The 25410-nt window shown below is 43.4% G+C and overlaps 1 protein-coding gene across 7 annotated transcripts in view; it reads right to left on the bottom strand.

The window, feature by feature from the left end:
• Positions 1–25410, bottom strand: part of LOC128874056 (transcription factor AP-2-epsilon) — a 189937-nt gene that overhangs the window by 33932 nt on the left and 130595 nt on the right. For 5 of the 7 annotated variants that reach the window (XM_054118319.1, XM_054118318.1, XM_054118316.1 and 2 more), the window contains one exon: positions 5151–5528. In XM_054118319.1, the coding sequence (XP_053974294.1) occupies positions 5151–5528 (378 nt within the window). Of the gene's footprint in view, positions 1–5150; positions 5529–5823; positions 5936–10832; positions 12681–25410 lie in introns of those variants that run through there. The other 2 variants (XM_054118315.1, XM_054118317.1) reach the window with 2 other exon arrangements.

Raw genomic sequence — 25410 nt, 5'->3', positions numbered from 1 at the left:
AGGAAACCACGAAAATAGTAAGCTTCAAAGTAGAGACTCGCTTACTCATCGAAGGAAGGAGAAACTACGTTTCTAAGAAACGAAGGAAACTACGAAAATACAAAATTTGCAAGTAGAAAGTGGACAACTTGTCTCGAGTGCAATTTTGGCAATTCTTCCCTAACGGCGTCGTCGATTGGTAGCAGGACTTTCACGCCGTCCGAAGAAATGGAAACTGCGCTAATTAACGGCGTGGTCGGCTACTAGAATCAATCGTCGGGCCGTGTTAGTTATAAATTGATGTAACCGTGGCAGTCGACTAATGAGATGAAATGTGATCGCCTTTCTCTCGTTAAACGCTGCACCGAAGTAAAGTCACGTCGCGGGGCTTTGCGGCGTATCGATACTGATAAATGGCTTATGGCCGGCGTCGGATATCGCGGCGAGTCCTCTAGATCGACAATAACGAGTCCTGCTCGCCGCTGTTCCCTCTTGCGCAACCGTCACCCTCGTGTTGTAATGTTAATCCGACACAATCGGTTGTGCAACTTTTCGCGGGGAATACGTTACGCGCTCGAATCAATATTTGCGTGTCCGTGAACGTCAAAAATCGGACGTCGTTCGAAAATATTCCAGCGCGACGCGTGGGCGCTTTGGTTCCTTATGAAAGCATCTCTGGGTGGGCTAAAAATTTCTCTTCGAACGATTGTTCGTGAAGGAACTAACAAGGTGAATCTATATATTGTGAATATAAATGTATTTTTGAATGTGGACATTGTTGAACATTTATTCATATAGCTATTAAATACATCGTGGAAATGTATCTCAGTTGTTGTTAGACAGTGGATGTTTATGTATTTACCTGACAATGTCTGTTTATGGGAAATAGAAATATAATAAAATATCGATACATGTTCGTTTAACTTTCAATTCCTTTTCTGTATTCGTGAAAATATAAATTTATAGAAACATACGCAGTCTAGTTGTAATACTGTAGATATTGTATCCAAGTTTTTCGAAAGTTACCGTTCATTTTAGTGTATTTCCGATTCAATCTGACGCTGTGGAAATAGACTATTCCCCTCCGGAGCCACGTAGGCTAGCCACCCTCAAGTAATTCACTTATTAAATTTTCGGCTGACCTTTGGCATTCCGCCGGGGAAGATGCCAGGGACGTTTACTTTGACGGAAATATGCTAAGCATCGCGATCCTTAAGACGGTGCTAGAGATACGTAAAGGGGTAGCTGGTTTCTCCACCCTGCGTTGCTAGTTAGCTCGTTCCAAACGCTATAGGAAAGGATCTGGCTTGAAATTGTGGAAAAATGCAACCGACGAACCGCGACACAGATGATCGACGTGTTTGCTCGACCGAATCGAATCCCTATTCGTTTTTTGTTTTCTTTTTTCAATTTCCGCATTAATCTTTCAACGTACATTTAGGGGTGTAAATGGACGTTTATTCATGGACATAATTCTATCGTGGACATCTAGCAGTCAACGTATGGATAGTATCCATTGGATACGCGAGATCGTGCATAGTTACGTACTCGAATCGTACAAAGCGTCTCGCGAAGAAGTAAGACGAAACGATGATATGCTTCCGAAAAAGAGACAACAATGCCAATAATCAGCCGAGTGGATCGACCGATTCCCGATAGCTTTATCCTTGAAAACGAGGAGTCTCGTGTGCATCCTCGTATATACCACCCCACGCGTTTCATACTGAATTACAGTATCTCGTCTGGGTCCCTTCACGATCCTATATTTATGCTCGAGAGTGTACAATTTGCGACAGGCTGTCCCGCCGAGGGATCTTAGATTCACAAAATCTGCGTCATTGTCGCGTCGAAAGAGTTAAAAGCCAACCACTCCAGGCACAATGACTATAATCTGGACGTGGGGTGCGTGGAAAATATCCTTTTATTGAAATAAAATCGTGGAATCGCAGGTTTTATAGCGTCGATGAATAGCTTGTTAAAGACTGACAAATACTTGTCATTTATTTATTATATCATCAAGTATACCGTCAGTGGATTAGGACTTTCCTTCGTATTTTAAAATATAGTATATTTAAACTCACAAATTTTCAAGCCCACCTAAATTGTCTTCTACGTTTCATCGTTCTCGAAAAAAAAAAAAAAATTAGCAAACATTTCCGACGTAGTCTAACATTTCCAAGGTCTCAAGGCGATTCTGAATTATTTGTCCCCTTCAAGCCACCGAAATGTGTCTCTCGCATCGTTGTCGTTCTCGATATTGTTACCGTAGTCTTCGAACCGAAAACTCGAAGGGTGGTAAGAGTTGACGCATAGCTGTAGCACCAAGTTCCCTAACTATTATCAACTATGCAAGACGCCATTACTACGTGTATAGTTCGGGAACAGAGCTTCAAGACTTCGTGTCCCGCGTCTAACTATTTTGTCTTCTGGTAGACCGAAAGTCTCGACGAACCTCCGTAATCGCGTGGCTGTGCCGAAATTTCGGCGGAAAAGGCTTCTCGCGATTCCCTCAATGAAAATTGCGGGGGAGTTAAAGTAACCCGCAGATTCGCAGTCAGAAATGAGCAAAATTCTGGATAGTCATTTCGAGCAACAAATTAAAGATAAATACGTTGGATTTATTCATTATTTCATTGTTTGAAAAAGTTAAAATACTTCGATATTTTACCGAAGCAGACAGTTAAACGAGTTTTCGTTACACGAGGAGGTAAGCGCGAATCGCTAGGGCAGACTGCAGAAGTATTTGAGGGATTTGTTCGATATTTCATAAACCAGGCGATCGCATCAGTATAAGATTTCATTGAGGACAAGATCGGCCACCCTCCTTTGAAGAATGTGCTTCAGGCAGGCCAAGATAGGGTACGAGGGGTTAGTACCGCTTGAAATAATCGATATCGCAATCTCATGAAATGCCAAAGCATTTTAAAGCAGAGTTTCTATTATAACCCTCCGTTTTCACCTATAAACATACACGTTTCTTTCTTTAAATCTTAAATGGTTAAAACTAATTGAAAACGTAAAGTGTAGAAACTTTTAATCGATTTTATTTCTTCCAAATAATATTTAATTTGTCTACTATTTCAAAAAACTGTAACCTTAATATTTTCTTTAATACGCAAAAGATCCGCGTTACCGATAATATAGCGTATGAATAATTTATGTTTCAGTACTACCTAGCGAAATTCCATTCGCGTTGCAATTATCCGCTAAATTACAACACAATATTACAATGAATACATTATCGATTAGTAGCGTTACATTAATTATTTATAGCCTCGTATAATCATTTTCATAATCATTCATAATCATTCGTACATTTTGAATCGATGGCAGATTACGAGTGCCTCTGCCTTCACATTTAATTATTTGTAACTCTACTTTAAATAGAAATATTTATCCGCCATTTTGATACATGAAAGTACCACCATTCACAGTAACGAAACACATAGATCGCTTCGACATTTGGTTTTACAAAAGCGCAAAATTAATACCTACGTCTAATACCTCGTGCGACCATTTTACCGCGTGAATGTCGAAATAAACAATTTTCGATGAAGGGACGGTTCGGAATTCGAAACTGCATATGGCATGGACAGATGCTTTAAAGCGAGCCAGCTATTCTCTCCTGGCCAGTCTCGAAAACCGAACGCATTCTTCGCTCGCGTGTCGTGTTTCGTCGAACCTAGTCTTTTTTGCCAAACGTCACACGACACCTCTGGAAACCGCCCAAAACATAATCCAACGGAGCGGTGTGCGCGTGTCGTGCCGGTGTAATTAGGGTGATATTCCCATAAATGCTATCGGAGTAAGGTGGACCGCAAATACTATTACCGTGAGCGTTATTAGAGGTCTAAAGTTGTCCCTTAAATAGCTGGTACGTCGGTGTTGTGTGACCGTAACGCGAACCGTCCACGTACGAGACACAGCAGGGCGTTCATTTCGAATGCAAAGACTCTACGAAAGCGTACGTTTTTCATCGAGTGGTTTGCGACGGGAATTGCACCGTTAAAAGGCAAGGTTAAAATCTGCTATCAAGCAAAAGAACTGAGACTACCCCATCACAAATCTATATCTTCCAAAAATCTGAACCCCCCGATTGACCAATCTTCTGCACACAATCTCTGAATCCTCCACATTGAAATGCCGCGCACATACGCCTGTTAGTTCTCCAGTCAAACACATTTCTCCAAATACAGCAAGTATAAACGAATCTACGGACAACCACACAGGAAAACCCTCGTCTACTACGCGTAGTAGACTCTCCGTAGAGTCTTCCGTGGTCTTCCGCGCGGTGTTCACCTCCAGAGCAAACAATTCACCTGGCACCTCTACAAACAAAAACCCGCTTACTTAACCGTGGTTCCCTCGCACGTATTTAAACGTATCCCGACGCGACCCGTAGGCAATTCCAGAACAGAGAGGAGCGTGGAATCGCTGCAAGAAACCGGCGATCCGTTCCACGGTTCGGAAAAATCGCGTCGATGAGAGGAACGAAACGTTCGGTCCACGACTTCCTCCTCTGGCCAAGTCTTCTTCTCAGCCGTCGGAGGCGCGTCTCGGGTTTCTTTCGCGTTACGTTAATCTCGGCACCGGGGCAGCCCTCTTATTACACAGGGCAGGCACGCGGAACCGTGGCAAATGCAAATGTCGCGCGCAGCGCCGCCGCGGAGGCTCGCGTGATCCAGAGGAGAGATCAATGATCGCAATCACCGATGTCACGGACTTATCGGTCGCGATACGTCTAATAGATCGATACCACCCGTCATTACGTATCCCCCCTGCTGTTCCAAGGGGAGGCAGAGGTTCGTCCTACAAATAACGCGCCGGCGTGCACTTTTCTAATGAGGCAGCCGGACGTGCACGTGACCGGATCTCCGCGCGCTTCGATTTTACGCGTGACGCTAAGACGATAAGGGACACGTGAGTACCGTGCATCCGCGATCCCTGGTTGCTACCACGCGGACGATTGTCGCTTCGTCTCGCGTCACGGACCTTTGCCGGTGGTCTCGTCTATGACAGTGGCTCTTGATCTAATGTAGGTATTCTAGTCGGGTAACACACACACACACTTGAGTCAAGAAGAATTCGTAATAATTCGTAGATGTTAATTGAATTAAGCTAGAATTCATAATTAAGATTATTCTAAATAACTTGTGAAGGTAATTACTCACCACGTGGATACCCTCCGCATCCCTTCTGAGGTCTCCGCTCCTCTGGCCAGCCGTAACAGCGGCGCTCAGATGGTTGTAGTGATGTTGATGCAACGTGTTGAGCGTCTGCGTGTAAGGATCGCCGACGAGGTAGTCGAGATGTTGTGGCTGACCGAGGCCTGGATGCTGAGGACTCGCTGGCGCGTGGTGGTGCGAGGGAAACGGGGGCGGGAAGTACGGGGGTTGAAAGTCCGAGGCGGTTGGCAAGGAGGCGCCCCCGTGATGGGGCATCCCGCTGCCGTTCCCATTGCCTCTGTGCCCATGGTGATGGGCGCCGGAATACGGCGAGGAATTTCCACCGCCCAGCGAGGAAATACCCCCGTGACCAGTTAAACGGTCCTGTCAACAGAAAAAACATATTTTCGTTTCAGTTACGCGCTCGAGTGCTCGCAAGACATTCGAGACGTTTAAAAGAAAAACAGTTCGACCCGTTCGCTGCCAGGAAAATTAACCCTTTGTAGTTTCTATAGATAATACTATTTTGTAATTATACACGTATTCACAACGAAAACATTAAAACTCAACATCGTCCGAATTTTTGCTTCTGGAATTTCAATTAACCGCTATAAAATCAACCATACTCTGCTTCTAAATTAAAACGCCCCACCCCTAATTCAACTCCAATTTCTCTTACACCGTAACAATACACCTGTTGTCTTCTCAATTCCACCATTCGCTGTGCGCGTATTTATCATTGTTACTTCGAATAATTAAACGTCAATTTATACGGTACAATTCACTCTATTTTCAAGCGAGAATATGCTTAATCACACTTTAGCAATTTGCTTTGATGATGTTGCGGTTTGTGACCGATATTCCGTACGGTCAATAGTTCGCGTAGACTCCGATATAATCAGCATTTTACGCAGAGATTCTCATCTGGACTCCTCGTCGCTGTCGAGCAACGTTAAACGAGCCTTTTGTAAACGAAACGAACGCGCAATATGACGCCCGGTATCTAAAATAGCTGCAAATTAATAGTCGAACACAAGCGATAATTATTCTCACATTAAAACTCCGAGTCGGTTTAATGACGACGGTGATCGACTACAACGCGACTCACGGACTCCCTGTAATAACCTTTGAACACTATAATTTCGTGCTTCTTGTGACGTGCGCGCCGGAAGCGTGTACCTTTTCCAGATTCTAATGTCGAAATTACCTAACTCTCTCGGCCGCGTTAATTCCAAGGGAGCCTCACTTTCTTCGATACATATGAAAATCGTACGATAATCGCGTAGGACTTCCAGAGAGTAGCCGAGGCTATATTTATCCGCAAAAACAGGACAGGTGTAGCTTTAGACCGTGCAGGCATCTGAATGAAACGAATTCGAGTGAAATTTTTTGTTACGCTTAATCGTGTCATTAGATCTCCTCGTAAAATTATATCTCAATTTAAACGAGTCGGGTAAAAAGCCCTGAAGGCGATAGCGAGATATACTACTGTTCAAGAGTCGCGCGAGCTTCTCAATTCTGGTGTAAAAATAGAGTTTGTAAAAAAAAAAAAAATTGCCACTACTTAGATCATTCTACCAACCAACCTTTTCTTTAATCTACCTCTAAAGTTGCATCCACTCTACGCTTTTCTACTCATATCCTCTAAACGTCCGCAAATTTCGCTCGCCATCAAGTCTCCTATCGCCTGATAAGATCCAACCGAAGATCGTGGAAGCTCCCCTGATTTATGAACGTCCCGCAGGAGGATGCCAACAGGTTATCGTGTCCGATGATATCTTATCGCGTTATCGACTCCCGCGACGGGGCTCGCGTGTCGCCTAGTTAACTTCGATACTATTTTCACAGCGGAGATCGCCGGCACACCTAGATTCTGCCCGTGAGGTATTTGCGTTGCGCCGATCGCCATAAGATTTGCATAGCATTTATCCGCGTTTATGCTCACCACCTTCGGGCGGATAAGCAACACTGTCCCATATACTCGTCGTTTATAGTAATGCCAGACCTCCAGCCACGGCTGCCACGATTTCTTCCCCTGAACGCCGCCCATTGGTCACCGCAATTACGTTGGTCAGCAATTTGTTAATAACCGGCGAAAGTTGCCCTCCACGTTCAGACCTCGTCCCTGCTTTTATTACGGTTGGTACGTTTTACTTTTAGCGCGAGCCTGCGCATCAGGTACGATTATGTTCAATTGCCATGGAGGTAGATCGGGGATAGCCTGATCTTGGTTGAGGTTTGATGAATGGCAAGTGGCATGTTGTTCGACAGTTTTAGTTTGATAGATAGTAGAAGATCTTGGGTAACAGTTGAACTGTTCGCTGGACGAATCGATTAACTCCACTTTTTGAAAAATCGAAAATTTAAGTGTCGAAACACTTGCTGTAGCCATAATTTTTTATATTTATAATAAGTTTTCTGAAAAGGAAAGAGCTTTGTTCAATATTTACTTGAATTTATATTATAAGAAGAATCTGATCCACGCGTTCTTCCTGTGGAAGGATCACGCAGTATCACTCGAGTAGATGGTATCGGCTGTGATTTATCTGAATAACAGCGGAAAGGCTTTGTATCGACACTATGGCGGCGCAGGCCATTAGGTCTCTGCTCTCGTGATACGATCTCGAACATCTCTATAAGCCGCGGAAGGGCCAACGCGTACATTTTTCCATTCATACCGCTTTCTACGCGTGAATGTCACGTGTCGATTCCACTTGTGCGAGGCTGTTCGAATTTGAGTGTCATCCTGAGTTAGGTTAACGACAGCGAGTACTTGTATCGTACCACTGCACCGTAAGTACGCGTTTATCGCCACTTCAGTGTGTCATATTTTATTTCGTCGATTCGTGTTACGTGTAACTCCGGTGCTGTGGAGACGTAGGGATTATTATTGTTGTTGTTGCGGACCAGCTAAATTAAAGGAAAGCGACGAGGATTTATTGTACATATGGAAGAATTTTTCAGGAGTCTAGTTATTACAATCTAAGTAACATAGATTACTACGTTTTTGCTCGAGTATTTGTAGAATTAAAATCACAGACCACGAAAATGTCTTCGAAATGTCGATGCTGTTTCGAAATTCGTTGAAAGTCTAATGTCTCGGATACGCTTTTTTGGATTAGAACGACGAAGAAGGCCCTTGGCGCGAGGTGGCCCAAGCACGATGTTTCGAAACATGGATTTGGAAACCGTTTGGGGAGCACCGATGAATTTCGCCTCGTTACACGGTAGTATCAGACAGATTAGACAGTTACGTGTTTGGCCAAGTGAGAGTTCCCTTCTATAACGGACCTTTCCGTTCGATTTTGGGCCGACGGTCGTTAAATGCCGTTACGGGCAGCCTCTTCGATGTCGAATTCTTTGATCCTCCAAAAGCACGATTTCACGCCCTAACAGATTTATTATTATTCTCCTGTGCAAAAATTTTCAAAATTACACACGCCAAGAATACCAATTACTTCTTAATAATTGAGTACTTTATTCGTGACATTTTCTTACATCGACTTTCAACCAAAGATCACAAACTCATTTTTTCAAAAAATTACAGCCCTTCCCCTAATAAACGATCAAGACCGAGCCTTTGGGAGATCTGAAGATAATGAGTACCAACTAAGAATTGTTTGGTTGAAAAAAATACTACTTTTACAACAAACAGTCCCCATGCTTCCAGCTGTCCTAGAATGCGGAAATAACAAATTAACGCAGAACGAGGCACGCCATTTTGTCTTAGGACCGCGGTTCCTCCGCACGTCTTGTTCCGTATTGAAATATTTGTCGTCGTTTAACGACATGCGTCGTTACGTCTCGTGGAAAAGTACCGTTCGTCACGACGCTACGGAAAGACATTAAGACGTCTTCAATTTGCAGTAATATTCGTTATTCGACCATAATACGAGTCCGACTTTCACGTGTTCGGCGAACGCGTGTTTCGAATTTCTCTCTCGTAGCTAATTTTCTGTTTTTCAATTTATCGGCCAGTTAAGCTACAGATTTAACAGCGCGGGAGCGGGTTAAATCCGTAGACGCCTTCCTGTTATCGCGATTGCCCTTTTATGTTTAGCGGAAATTGATTGCAAACCGTCGTTTTTCGAGAATTCCGCTGCGCCGGCGCCGTTATGCGAAAAGGAATTAGCCGCTTAATCGACGGTATAATATTGTTTCGCGCATCCATTACGACGGAGGAATGCAGACGCGATTTAAGTACTCGTTTTATTAAATGGAAGATATGCGGTTAACGAAATGTTCGGATAATTAAGTCAATCGATGGATTCATTTTGGTATTCTTTGTTGAAATGGTTATTGCTTATTTTGAGTACGAGGAACCGACGCTTCTTAGCGAGAGAAAAATTGAAAAGAGTGTCTTTTCTGACACTTAGGTTATGACGTAAGAAATTCGACAGAAACAAACCCAAAAATAAACTTCTCTCAACTTTAGTATGAATAACCTAGAGTATCAAAAAATTAGGAAAGAACGTAACAAAATAAACTAAATATGTTCTAACACTTTGCAACTGCAAGCAATTATAAGAATAAACAGCCCAGTTGAAGTTTTTAATTCAACTACACTCATCGAACCTCAAATAACCCGGAGCACACGAAAAATATTTGTTCCCACGTCCAAAAATAACGCGAAGCCTCAGGAAATATTCAACAGCGATAATTTGAATACCGTCGAACTAACATACGTATTAACTGGCAAGAGCCTGGTGTCCCATCCGTCGCGAATGAATGTAAATTCATCTCTGAAGAAACGAAACGTGTTTCGGCTAACCGCTAATTTCCGATCGAAGTGCCTGTCATTCTTGCAACCATGTTCTTTCGAAGCGTAAAAATCTCTCTCCGAAATCAATCGTCTCGACGGCAACGTGCCTACCAAGAAGATTGATCGACGCGACGAAAGTAATTTGGGAAGTCGGAAACCATGTAGATTACGGGTAAGAAAAAAAAAAAAAAAAATTATGACGATCATTTAATAGCGACTCGGATCGAAACGATACGAAGGCTATACACGCGTGAAATTTCGACTGGTGAGCAATCTGCAAGCGTCCTAACCACCGGTGAGCATTTCACAAGACGCATAGCCAAACTTTCCAGTCGAGATCGCTATTGATAACGCAAGAGAAATCGTCCCTCTTACCACACACGACAAGTAGACAATTAATAACCAATAAGTCGTGTCGAAATCGACAGATCGTAGATTGTGGACAAGCAACTAGAAAGAAAATACGGAGCTCCTAAACATCGATTCACAAACCAGAGTACCCGTATCCTGAAGCGTCGATCATAAAACTTCTAATCTAGTCAGAGATGCTCAATTTCTGTTATAATACAAACATTTACGATTCATTTCACTCGAGAAACGAACTACCAATGCAAAATACCGCCTGTAATTAATTCTAATCAGAAACAAATTACCTATGCAATTTTGTCATTCCTCTAAGTCGATTTTCGAGTCGATAGAAACGAGCCTTAACCTTTGTAGCATCTAAACGCTATGCAAATAACTAGAGTTCCCGCATTATTTAATCGTCGATTATAAAACTTCTAATCTAGTCACGGATATTTAATTTCATCATGAAATAATAATACCACACATTCAATTACGATATAAATATTAATGATTCATTTCACTCGGCCAGTGTTCCAAGCCAGTGTTCCTTAATCGCGAAACTTCTAATCGAAACGCACCTCGACCTCGATGACCGTGGTCATGTCAACATGGGGCGCGTAACAGAGCGCCAGCTTGTCCGCTGTCGGCGCTTCCGTGCGCGGCGGAAACATCCCTAGGATCTCCAGTTTGCCGGTTCCGTCGTATCGAATCCGTCCCAGTCACCTTTTCAGCGTCCACCACTTCCTGCACTGTCAACCCGGTCACATAACAAACACACGCGTGTGACTTGTCAATCCTGCACCACTTCGCGACGATTCCCGATCGTTCTCCGCGTATCAACTCACTTGGATCTATCACCTCTAGTCTCCCGGAACCAAAGGAACAGATCAAGATCCAAAAACCTCTACCCTCTAGTTCCCAATTACACAGAACACCAGTGAAGCAACCAAGACGAAAAGACGCGGAGACTAAATGCCCGAAGTTCCATATTCGAAAATCCTTTCGTCGAGCACCTCTGGAAAATTCGCTGGATCGAATTATCCAACGGATCAGAGGACCAGGAAGAAACGGAGCTCGTACAGCCGATAGAAACACATTTCATACGGGAGAGAAGAAAATCCTAAGGACTTCCGGCAGACCAGGATCCCAAGTTCACCGGGTGTCGTGAGCGGCAGAGGATCGGGATCCCGAGTACTCGTTGGCCGTCGCGCTCGCGACGAGCGAGCGGAGGCGCGCGGATTCGACCATGGTCGCGGATCGTTCGCGCATCAGTCCGCCGCGCGAGGGTCGCATCGACGCGTAAGAGGCGTCGCGCCGGCGGCCAGGCGGCTCGAAGACGCTGCACCGCGAAACCGACGGATGGAACGGGCCGATCGGTGAGAACGATCGATGCCGGGATTCGCGGGAGATCGAGGCGAGCCGGAGAACAGCTGATCGAGCGGTGTGTTGCGGCCGACCGACTGAACCACGGGGACGACGGCGAGGCGTACGAAAGTATAGCTAACAGCCGTGTGTGCCAGCACGCCGAGGACGAAATGGGAGGTGGCACTTGGTCGTGCGCTCTTACCGAGAGCTACTACTACTACCACCGACGGCCGCCACCATCGTGAACTGGGGACCAGGCGTCGTCGTCCTCCGACGGCAGCTGCACCACCACCACCACCACCACCACCACCTTTAAGAATTCTACCCTACCAGTGCCTGACGGGAGTGGAGGATAGGAGAGAACGGGAGAGCTCTCGTTTGTTCGCTTCGTATAGACGCGACCGAAATTTCGCCCGAGGATACGCGCCACCACGTGCGACTGCTCCTAGAGCTTGCCCCACCTAGATGATCGTGGCGGCCGCGATTCACGAAGGGGACGTCCTTACGATTGAACGAATAGGAGAGATACTCTACGGGGTCGCACGACGCTCGCCGACGCTTCCCGATCGCAAATCTGCATCCGCGAACCTGCGTGATACGTCGCGGACCGTCGGCGTCGGGGTGCCAGTCGCGAAACTCTCTCTGTCTAAGCAGGTGACCGGCGCCGACACCTCCGGAACTCTGGTTTCGGGTGTCTTGGTTCGGTGGTATCTCGATAGTTTAATTACAGGTTTATTTAGAAGTGTCGATTTTACTTGCGTCATCTTCAAATGAAAATAAATAGTAGTTGAAACAACGATGCGTAGAACTACTTTAACAAAAAAAAAAGGAAGAAGAAGTTACGTCATTTTGAAATGGCTGATTTTTGGCATAGAGGCATTAACCCTTTGGCGATACGTAGTAGTATTTTGAGAAAAAGAGAGATGAAGTTACGTTATTTTGAAATGGCTGATTTAGATATTTTCTATCTTAAACTTCTATTTTAACTTTAAAATTCGACATTATTTTCGTTCTACTTATACCTATGCAAAACGAAATATTAATATCATTATATTAATTAATAGAATATATTCTACACTACATATTTTTTATATGTTATCTGTATCATTATTGAACCCCATAAATGCGTCAAATTCGCAGTCCAATAATCACCGTCATTACCACTTATTCCCATTTAGCAGACAAATGAAAAATTTCAAATTTTCAAAATTCACCAGCAAAGAGTTCCCCAAAAAACATAATTTTAAAACAAAATATATAAAATTATACGGATATCCCCGAGATCCGATCTACCCAGTCTCGTCGCTATTAAAATCATTTTATCGAGCTCGTCGAACCCATGGAAGCACGCACAAACGCAATCCACCATCTTTAATTTCATTCCTCTTCCACGCAGCCGAGACACGTATGTAATAGCTGCTTAATAGAGCGGCTTTAAATCCTAATGGGAATCTTATCGGTTTGCCTTACGATTAATCGCTCTCAGTGAGCCTAATATATTGATAATATTTATCGCTCCCGGCCAGGATCAGATTAGAATCGCGACACTCGATAACACCTGGCGTCGTTATCGGAATCGGGGTTGGTTTCGCTGCAGGAGGCGCGTCCGTGGTACGTATTAATTAAACGAAGAAATGAGTCCTGCCGCGGACCGTTTCCAAGCCGCTTTTCCGTCAACCTTCATTCATGCCGCGAGACCGCTATTAATCCGCAAGGTGAAAACGGCTAGCAAACCGACGTTATAGGTCGTCGACTCGCGCGGGGCGTAATTTATGCCGGTGTAAATTCTGCCGCGTAATTACGCCTCGGAACGCCATTCACGATCGCAACGAGGCGCACTGGCGAGACCGAACGATAGAATTCAGAACAAAAATTGGTACCCAGTCGTGGATATCAAAATGGGAGAACTTGTTTAAAGATGGAAGCCTTGGAGTCGTGAATGTCATAGCTATATTCGTAATTTTTTTTTTTTCAAGAACAAGTTAGTTAATGGGAAATTCGTTTGTTGGTGTTTATTATACATGTATTTAGTAATGAAAAAATCATTTTTATTTTTTTATATGGATTTATTTTACGTCACGTCACTGCTTGGTAATTAGCGACGGATTCAATTGGGTTACTGTTCAATTAACGGTACTGTGTACTACTGTAGAGTTTAGTGTCTTGGTTTGGCTTTTTTTTTGTAAATCCTTTGTAATGAACACTGATCGCGTTCCAAGAAACCACTCGTTGTAAGTAGCTGTTCATGTCAGAAGGACATTGTATATAAATGCAACTTTTTCACCGTACAGGTGCAAAGAACTGTAATTTAAGACTTTCTTGCTCCCTTCGATGTGTTTTATGAACCCCTGCAGTTCTTAGCTACGGTTTCACATCTTGCACATTCTCTTATGAATCAGGGTGTTTTATAGTCTCTTCCTAAATCGAGTAAGACACGCAACTGACAATGAGTTGACTTTCATCTCTCTTCTGAATGAAGACAGGTAAAAACGACAAAAGAAAATGTTTCTCATTGGTTTATAACTGTTTTTCTCGGGTTAGTGATCCTCTGCAAATGGTATAGCACAAATACAGTGGATTTATACGTAACCCAAGTCTCAAACTGGTGGCCATTACTACGTATCTATTCATATATGATACTCAAAGTTCAGTAGCCAAACGATGTTTCTTACCGTTGTTCTTCTAACAGATTACAAGTGTCCTTGACAATTACGTATAGAAATTAATTTTGTGTCTTTACAACGGGCTCGAAGCTAAGAGCGATCGGTTCGACGCGATGGAATAATTGCCGCGCTTTGCGGCGAAGCTAATTCCCTGTCCACGCGCTGAGTTTACGATTCCCGTTCAGCTTACCGATCTCTCGACCGCAAACCGCGGTTCTGGCGAACGACGCGAAACAAAACTGAAAAAATAGCTGATAGAAACAGTAGATGGACTAGTTTCCCGGTGCCCCAGTAAATTCTTGTTGCATCCGACGACAAACAGAACGCGTGATCGGTAGCCTCCGGCCACATCGCTCCAGGAGGCTCGACATTATTCCGTTTCGCTGGCCAGACCGGCACCGTACATATCCTTTCTTTCGTTCGTCGTTTTATTCTTCAGTTCCTGTTCGCGCAGCTTTTGATCCGCGCAGAAACGAAAGGCACGATTAATCAGCCGTTCGAAAGCTGAAACAACCATTGCCCGCGATCCTGGTCATTGATCGAGCGCCGAAATGGAACCGAATCTCTATCCTTTACGGATCACATTCGGCGTAAGAATCGCCGCGATTATCGCACCTTTCTCGCGCGTGGTATCCAATTGTCATTAATCAAGCCGAAGCTCGATTTGTCCGAGGCTGGTGTGGCAGAGATGGGGTGAAATTTTCAGGGAACGATTAGTGACGAATTCGAACGTTCATTCGGGGTAATCGTTGAATTTTATAGGGGATTTTTCGTAAGAGGTTTTAGGGAGAAACTTTGGTTTTTAATGACTAGGTACGATTAGGCGTTGTTTTCCTAGTCATTGAATTGTTGACATTGCTTTCATTTCGCAGTCTCTTTTACATTTTGGAACTCGACCTAACGCGTCTACATTTGTCGCGCCATGAACATCCCTTTCCACTGCAGATTAGAAAGTGATTGAACGCCGTGTACTCCGTTCCACAAACGGAGCAACGAGAAGCGATGATTCAAAATTTAGAAAGCAGCCAAATTCGTCGTAGTTGACTCACACGGAATTACACTTGAATATTTAAACAGCTCCTTGCGACGCCAAGTACCACTTTTCTCCCAGGCCTACTGTTTCCCGTGCCACTTATTATTATTATTATTACTAACACCTATCCCACGTGTCGTAATTTACGTCACTGTTCGATCGAGAATTATTTATCGATTCATGGAAATATCTCTTTCGATAAAAATATATTTTCTGAACCCAAGCAAGGGACCGCGATTCGCATCGATACGAAACCGACTGGTTTTCGGTCTATCTATCTAATCCCCTCGATAAATTCAACGTTCAGGAATCAATTTATAACTGTACCCGTGTTAACTCACGATGGGTTAATCCTCGTTGTAAATATATTTCCTCGTTATTTATTGCGCGCTTCATCGTCGATAGACTAGCACAGAAGCACCTCTTCGAATCTTAAAAATACAATTTTTCGAAACGTGGCTACCGGGTGTATATATATATATAAAATGCGCTATGGGAAGAGGCAGCGTGAGAGTAAACTGTCGATAAAGGAATAGCTGAGGTGGTAATCATCGGTAATCTTCGGTCCGTTACTTGCGTAAAAGCAGTAATTGCCACTGTTACGCCGCGGATTAGGTTGAAATGGTTTCAGCTGGTTCGCTCCGAGAGAACGTGTTATTTAGCCGTTCATTCAGGAACGATGTTTGATGATTCGCCACTCAATCGAGCCCCGACAAAACAGTTTCGTGTTGGCTTCAAGACCGATGATCTTTTTGCGAAGAACGCTCGAGCGCAAGGTGTCTTTTGATCCGTGAGAATAATTCGGGATGGGATAACTGCCTAAATGATCTGTATAATAATATACGAGCTGTTTATTTGAACAGGTCCGACTATTAAATAAATGGAATATTAAATAAACTTTATGAAAATAGAGGATTATACTTCTCCCAAAAAAATGAATCACCCCATTGTAAGAATTACTTCATGCACATATTCAGAAATGGATTTAAAAAAGAAAATGAAGTAATCTTCGTGAAATAGAATGAAATAGAATGTCACAACCTTGAAAAAAATAAAATAATCTTCCCCAAATCGAATACTCAGCTACCCTCAAAAAGGGATTCTTTATAAACCGGAATATTAAACTTCTCCCAAATATCACCCTAAAATTAATTCCCGAACGCGTCGAGACAACAATCTTCCAATTTCAAAGAATAAAGTTCGTTTAAGAGTTGAATTTCTCCCCCCCGAAGAATGAATCATCCTATCACCGCGGAGTTGGATGTTCCCGATAGAGGGTAGCGACCGAGGATCCATCCGCGATTACAATCGACGGGAACGAAGATACGCACCGGTGTTGGGGCACGGAAGGTACGTAGGAGCTGAACGAAGAGAAGACGAAACCCGTGGAGAAGCCGAAGAAAGAGCTCTGGATGAAGATGGTGGGAGAGGGAAGTCGCTAAACGACATTCCAAGCGGACCATCCAGCGCCACCCAACGGTAACCAACGCATGACGCCCTTATCTTACCTCGTGTTACCGCACCTTTCCTTACGTTACCTTACGTTACCTTAACGGATCGGCCACGGTCAAGGAGATCGCCGATTTCGGCCAGGGATTACGACCAATGAAAGCTTTTCTATTTCTTTGCAGCTTGCACTGTTAAGTAATTCCTCGGACACAGTGCATCGCGGGTTAACTTTCAAGCTCGAATCTTCGAGTGTGAAGTTTTAGGAAAAAATGTATTGAGATGACGCAATAGGATCTAGATTGTTATAGAATAAATATGCTCAGTTAATGAGTGCTTTATAGCTGAAAGTAATATTTTTGTATAACTTCCACTGTGATTAGGGGGTGATCAGGTGTACAGTAACTTCCAGGTCCCTATCTTAAATAATTGAAATTTCAGAAAAAGATGTACCGTATGATATCGTAGCGGTGATAATATAATCTAATGATAATAATCTTGTAACGGTGGTGTTCATGGGAAGAGGGTCAATCGTCGAAGTTGAAATTGCCACTTTGTAGAGCAACAGTACACGATGAGGTTGAAGCGCGCTTTTTGTTAGGCAAAGATGATTTGTGGAATTGCATCTTGTTTCGACTCGATTTTCAGTTACCCTATCAGCCGTCCACTCCTTGTTCTTCGCACCGATAACTGTATTACTTGGAGGAAAATTGATAGCAGGAACAGCAGCCTATCGCGACCACATGATTGGCTTTGAGGCTGTTATCGTTAACATGTTTTATTTCTTTCCTTATTGAAAGCACACGTATATGTCTGTGACACGATTGGCTAAACTTTATTTCGAATAATGAGGTAAAGGAAAAGTTTATGTCAATTTATCACGTAGAATTTAATTCTCTTTCAAATTCGTTTCGGACATTTTGAATAAAATTTGCAATTACCTTTTGATTATAATTAAAAAAAATTAAAAAGCTTCCAAACAAAATTTCACCACTATTGATTTTCATTTTATTTCGTCCCATATAGTTACTTCTCAAAAAGTTGCTCACCTCCGAATAAAATCCCTGCATAATTCACCCAGGCTCGGGCGAATGTAAATTACGAGGAAGTATAACGCCGCGCGACGAGTATGCGAGTTTTTGCATTGAAAATAATCGAGCACGTCGCAGCAAAAGCATGCGGGCTCGAGACCACCGTTGCTAATCGATAATAAAGAAGCGCGAACAATAATAAGTAACAACTTTGTGCACGTTTCGCGAAAGGTGACCGTCGTACTTGGACCATAAGTGCGCTTAAATGCACTCCATTTGTCCCCATTTACGTGTCGTGTTGTTTCATTTACGATGCTCGCCAAGGTTCTTGTGGAAACGTTAGATTAACCGAATAAGAAATATTAGCTGCAATCTCACGGTTGTTTAGGCATTTTCGTGGGAAAAGTAAATTGTATGTTACGGATGGAAGAGCAAAGCAAATAAAATTTGCAAACTCTTGTGGTCAACGCATGAATTTCTCAGTGAAAGCTGTAATGGAAGGAAAATTATGTTGTCAACAAGGTATATATTATGTATTATTTGTCTTCCTGTTTATTTTTCTTTTTATAGACTATAGAAACTTTCAACTCTGAATAATTCTATACGAACGTATTAATGTATGATTTATGATTGTTGATTTGAACGAACAGGTGTTTCTTGTTTCTTTTGATCTAGCAATTAAATAACTATTACAAAGAATAGGGAAATATTTGTTAAAAGCCTTAAATTATTTAATTCTGTAACTTTAAAATATACCTGATTGTAAGTTGACGTTTCACAGGTTAAATTACTCCGTTTTTATGGTAGAGAAAAAAAATAGCTCGCGCAAGGCTAATAATTAGCGTTCAAAGAACTAAATATTACAGATCGTTCACGTGGTGCGATGCTCTGAATCACAGCGATCTTGCGTATCGTCTGCATTCCAGTGTTCCCTAACCTACTTCGATTAATAATTTTCCACGACTCGTTACGTAACGATGCATCATCGTCGACGTGTACGTTATACCAATTACGTTAATTGGAACACGGTTATACGAAACGAAATTTCAGACCGTTTAAATCGCAAATGGAGCGTTCGATCTGCTTAACGAATCGGTATCACCACCGGATATTTTACGCGCAATAAAAGAAGAAGTCGAAGAGAAATTTATTTACCTCTCTTTAAAAACTGTCGTGTTATAATGTTATCCTGTTGGTGTGCTTCGTTGGCACAGTTGAATCCATCATTCCAATGTTCATTTACTTCTGACGTCATCTAATCGAGTAGACTCATTAAACTCCACTTTCAAGATTCTCGATCCTGCAGAATCCTACTTCGCGTTAACCGTGTTTCGCGTACCACAGTCTCATTCGGATGTTAATTCAAAATTATGGTAGACCTATTTATGTAAATACAAAGTTGCTGGGAACTTACGTTCTTAGATGACAGTGTCGTTTGGTGAAGTACTTAATACTGAAGATATTTTAAGAAAGATTGATTATCGGACATGACGGGGCAATAAAAGATTTCTTTGATGGAGAAAATAACGTATTCCTTAGAAGACAGAAAGTTACAGTAAATTGGTGTTCGAGAGATTACTATAATTTTTACTTGTCCAAGAAAACAGAATTTCTTCATCTCACATGGATCGCAAGGGAAATGTTATTGTTACTACTGCTTACATGATTTATCGTGACAAATAGAATTTAACAATTTATTTTTGTCCCAACAGTATCAATGAGCCTACTCCAAGAGAAAAACAAATTATATAATTTCGAGCACTTCGAGTAGGACGATTAATGGATCGACTGCTAGACTAATTATCTCGAATCAACAGGCACACCCTATACAAGCGTCGAAGTCACCGGTCGAACACGCATTCAGGGCATCGCATGACGTCTACTTACAGGGAGCTAACAATCCAATGTTCGAATCGAGATCTGTTCGAGCAAAAAATCAACGTGTTCTCATCAAAGACACTTACAACCTACATTGTAAGAGTTCCTACTTCGCCCACGGGACGATTAATGGTCTGGTTACCTACAGAGCTAACAATCCCGAGTTCGACTCGAGATCTGTTCCGAAAGAAAGGAAAAATCGAGGTATACTCATTGAAGACTTTCTTACAACGTCCATTCTGAGGGCAGCTCGCCTACAGGACGATTAATGGATCGGTTGCTGACAGACCCGACGATCTAAAGTTCAAATCGAGATTTGTTTCGGAAGAGAGGAAACATAAAAATGTCCTCGTTAAAGATACAAGATCAAGATCTGTTTCAGAAGAAACGAAAAATCAAAATGTCCTCGTTAAAGTCATCGTCGTCCTCGTACAACTTCCGTTCTTGGAGTACCTACTTCGATCACAGAACGATTAACGAATCGATTACCTACGGACCGGACAATTCAAGCTTCAAATCAACAACTCTTTCGCAAGAAAATAAAAATCAAGCTATACTCATCGAAACCTGTCTCACAACCTGCACTCCAAGAGTTGTACGCGTACAGGACGATTAATGGATCGGTTGCGATACTAATTACCTCGAATTAAGAGGCACGCCCTAGACGAGCATTGAAATCACCAGGCAACTACGCATCCGGGGCACGAGGAACGACGAACCCTCCGCGTTACAGTAGTTCGTGCATCGTATATCACCGTAACGCTCGTCGCGGACACGTTCCAGGACTGTAAAAACTTTTTTCCCCTCGGCGTGCGCGCACACACGCGCGTGTACGTGTTTTCGCGCGGGTGTGCGAAACGTGCTGCTCACACAGCCGCTCTTACGATCGGCTTTTCGGTCCCGTTAGCTTGAACCCTCTGGACCGGACTCTCGCCTCTTTGCCACGCGGTCGTGTGCACGGCTACGTGTCGTCCTACACACGCGCGAGTTCCTCCGTGTCCGCGGCCTTCACACCGGCAAAACGATAAACGGCCGATTCACTCGTCCGCTCAAATTAACGGTGAACATCATTGTTGTCGAACGATACCCCTCCCCCGCCGTCCAAGCGCTTTTTCATCATCGACTTTGTTTGCCGAAGGCCTCCAGCCATCAGCCGCGGATCGAGGAGGACATCGTTTTACCCTCGAGTGGGTCGCAATTAGAGATCGACGGAGTACCTTTCGCGGATTTTCGAAGAAATTTTTTGCTCTAAGCGTTTCGAGAGCGTTAGAAGCGTCTTGATCGGTGTAAATCGAGTAACGTTCGACTTCTCAGAAATTCGTGATGGGAACATTGATTAAGATTAACCCTTTGCACTCCAAGAGGATATCAAAGAGATTCCGCCTGCGTTTGTTGCCGTTGAAGATCCAATCGCTATTAGTCAGGGAAAATGTCAGCTGAAACGTTTTCATAGCGCGCGCGCGCGCGCGCACGTGTATGGGCGATCTATTGCGCAAGGGTCCGCGTTACAATGTTAAACGGCAAGTGCGACGCGGGTTTCGGTTTCGAATCTATCAATCGAACATCTGGTAATGCAGTAAAAATGGGGGTTCTCCGATTCTTCGGCGAGCAAACGCCATAATCAACGAATAATCAACGTTTCACGAGCGTCGAAACATTGGATTAATTATATACTAGAAACGTTATTGCTTCATTATTCTCTCTTGGTGACGTTAATGCGTACGTTCGTGGTTTCGATTTTTAACCGAAGACAGACAGATACGCAAATCTCTTAAATTTCAAACGACAGGCGTGTAATTATAGCTCGCGAACCGCCGTCCTTTAGATCGAGTTAAGATTACTATTAAAACGTATGCAAATATTTGTCGGGTTACTCCAACTGAAAGTATATCTATCGCAATACCGCAGTATCGAAACTCGGTGCAATGGTAAAATATTTTGTTACAAATTTTTCTGATCGTTTCTTTCATCTTTCTGATCTTTCCACACGCCTAACCATCGAACAAATCTCCGAACCGGGTTCATTTTCGAGTCCAGGTCAATGACCAACTGATGGATCGTTTCTGTTCATCGAAATACAGATAATATACGGGATAATAATTCACCGCCGAAAGGCAACGTTTATGCGCATAATAATTATTAAACGAGACTTGATGAAATATACGCGGTCACGTTCGGATCTACTTGATTTTCAGTCGCCGAGAGAACGATCGCAATTTATTCCACGGGCTCAATGACAAAGTGTCTACAAAGAGGACCGATTTATTCCAACAATTCCCTCTTTACAATTTCGATTAGTTGCAGATTAGGAAGTGCTCGCCGGTGCGCGTATGTGTCCGACTTCGATCACGATGACGTCTGGAAAACATCGACTTCCTGTAGCGATCATTTAACGTCGCGTGGTAAATGTCTAACGGTGTTTGTTTTCAGTAATAATAAATTTACGCGACTTTTACATGTTTCCCTCGAGCAACTGATCTCGTGGACAAGTTATTAGAATTGCGGACCAATGGATGCATTCCGTAGACGACTGATCGGTGATCACTGATTATTGGCAATTTTCTGCCGAACACATTTCTCGCTTTTCATCGGCGATTAGAGCACTATGCAGAGCCATATTTAGAAGGGAAATTAATGAGAAATGTCCTAAGAAAAGGAGGAAGATGAAAATACACCATGAAGAGAAAGAAAACGAAGGGTGATGTTCCCTACTTAACAAAACTTACAAAAACGTTCACAGTGTAATGCTGACCATTGTGTACAGAGACGAAGTTCAGCCAGCTGCTTGTATCCTAACCTCGATATACACATACTACTCGTTAAGAATAAGACGTCGGCAGTCACCGTCGGGTCATTAAATCACTAAATACCTCTAAATCATCTTGTTTGCTACCTTTTTTTCGCGTTGGGGATTTTGTGAGCGAATCCTCAGCCGACGTCAGCGCGCGAGCCGACGCGACATAATAAATATTCATAAGTACATTATTTGCTAGCCGCATAGATTTATCTTTTTAATCGCCACGTTCAAAGAGGGCAAACCGTGATGGTGCAATGCTCGTAGTCATTAATTGGATTGATTTATTAGTCGTCAGTTGTACGCTTCTGTCGAAAGGATAATATTTTACGACGATTCTGAGCTATGGTTGCGAGGCACCAACCTCTATATCGCAAGAGGATAAATAACAGTGTGTGGAAAATGTACGTTAAATTAATTCGAGAGAATTAGAGTATTTTGAAAATGATATGTGTTAAAATTCGGTTCGTCGCTTCGCACGAAATTATTAAAATTAAAAAATGGCCAGGCACGAGCAATTACTCTTTATTCTATACTAGCAATTGCTCCTTGAAATATATTTGTAACGTGTTCTTCCAAGTTGCGTCACCGTGCACCTGAACAATGCGTGCATCTAACTGCACGCGTCCAGTGCATCCAATAGCGAATGCCACGGCGAGAGGCGAAGGCGCACAATACGACCCGGCATCAATTAGATCGTGTTATGCTAATGCTGTCCGCGTGTATGGAGATCGGGATACGCGGCGCAGCACCAATCATCTCGGGAACCTACAGGATCGGATCCTCGTAGGCGGTCGACGGCTATAACCCACGGTGGACGCTGGTTCAAAGCGAACGGCAGGTGCAACGCGATAAGTGAACTTGTTAGGCGGAAAAACGGGAACTGCTGCGAACATAATTGGGACATTGCGGTGTCCGTTCCGTCGCGTGACTTTTGTTCACGATAAGACGAGGCGGCGGAAAGTTGAGAAATATTTTTGGAAAACGCCGAGTCGATTGCTTGGATTGCTTCTTTTTCTAAGGAGAATAATAATTGAAATTAGAATTTTAATGATTCATAAACGCCACGATTAGATCGCTGTACCTCGGTGTTACTCGTTATCTCTGCAATCGAATAAAATTTTCCCATCTTTGCTTAGCGGTCATCCGGCTAGAATGATGACACGCCGATTCTAGAAACCACCGCGCGACAAGCGTGTATCAAACACAGCGGAAAGGTTATCTCCAACTTTACAGTTGACTTTATTAGCTCGATTCCTGAACTATCGTCATCAGAATCGACGCGGGAGCGCCATTCACGAACGTCATGATGAATATCGAAGAAGGAGCGGGACGAGCAAAAGTTCATGGCCGCCACTTTTTCTTTTAATCGTGATAACGCGAGTCGTGCTCGTGATTAACGTTGCAAAATGTCAATAAACGACGATTAATAAGTATATCTGTTACCATATTAGCCAGCCATTAATTACACATCCTACGTGGAAGAGTGTAATCTTCGATACCGGAATACTATCAAAGTTTCACAATCTATATTTCTCATATTTTATTAATTAAATAGAATCCTCGATCTCATCTCGCAAAACTCTGCGTGTACAACTAAACGTATCTTTATAGACGATAAAGCAAACAGAACTGAATCGAATCTATCGTCTCAGTCGTAGGTTCAACTTGAAAATAGAAACACGTATCATCGACGATTAAAAAGGAAACAGCGATAAAGTACTGGCGGTGGACAGTTAACCCGTTAAAAATACACGGTGTACACGTTGGAAAAATAGTCGCGTGACAACGAATCCCTGACTAGTACCGATAAGTCAGCCGGGTCCACCTTGTCGCGCCGATGGAAAAAAAATATCACGACCGATAAATACGGTTAACGCATCGCCGTATGATTTGTAGATCACATTACACGACACTACACGACGCGTGCGTGCTGTTCCATCGTGTATTAACGCCTCTCCCCTGTCTCCGCTTCGTCCTCCAACCCCTCGTCGAATATCAAACTCTTCGTGACCGCGATGATAAAGAACACGTTAATAATTTTTAGCCGCGTGTCGGATCGCCGCCCGATCTTTGTTTTACAGTTCCGACGTAGACTTGAACCGAGACCCGCGATAGATGCACGCTCCGGAACTCGCGTGTTCTCCGCGAGTAATTAGGGCTCCCACTGAAACACTGTCACAGCGTCACGCGATACCATTATAGCACGGAAGCGAGGAACGAAATATCGATCGGCTCTAATTGAATCATTTGTTCTCGAACGGGCTTGTCTTCTTTTTATCGTTCGTGCATCGACCAACAAAAATGCCTGGCTTTCAATAATTCACGGGGCAATCCATGGGAATCTGTTCGTTTCCAGTGTCTGCGTTTAAAGTCGATCTAAGCGTGTCCCAGTACCTGTCACTCAGAATATCCCGAAACTTTTCCAATCCTGTTTTCTTATCCAGAAAATGTCCAAATTCTTTTCAACGCTTAAGCCTTCGCGATTCGATACCAGGACCCGCGGACATTCCGCCCACGCGGCGTGAAACAATTTCTCAAAGTGGCCGAATCCGCCTACTCGAACCGGTAACAGGTTCCACGCCCTGTCGTGTAGCTACGATACATATTTAAACGTTCAACGCGTTCGGCATTGAGTGTACAACGTGAACGTGCACGTGGACCGAATCGACGGGACACAGTTCGTGTTTAAATAAACGCGGTGAAACGTAGGCAGTCACTTTGCGTAACATGCCGACGGGTATAGGCCGACGAGCGCAGGTGCCTTTGGGCTGTTCCATGCGACGCGTTCAATTCACCGACGTTGGACCTCTCCAATATGACGAAGAAGCTTCCCCTGGAGCTTCTCGTGCCTCGAGATTATGGGATAAAAGCTGGAACACTCGAATACGACTGGTATTATTAGCCTGCTCGGGGTAGTTAGGGAAACACCTGCCTCGGATCGTG

Source organism: Hylaeus volcanicus, chromosome 3 (assembly GCF_026283585.1).
Source record: "Hylaeus volcanicus isolate JK05 chromosome 3, UHH_iyHylVolc1.0_haploid, whole genome shotgun sequence".
Taxonomy (NCBI): domain Eukaryota; kingdom Metazoa; phylum Arthropoda; class Insecta; order Hymenoptera; family Colletidae; genus Hylaeus; species Hylaeus volcanicus.
The sequence above is the reverse complement of the archived record's forward strand: the minus strand, read 5'-3'. Positions and strand labels throughout refer to the sequence as shown.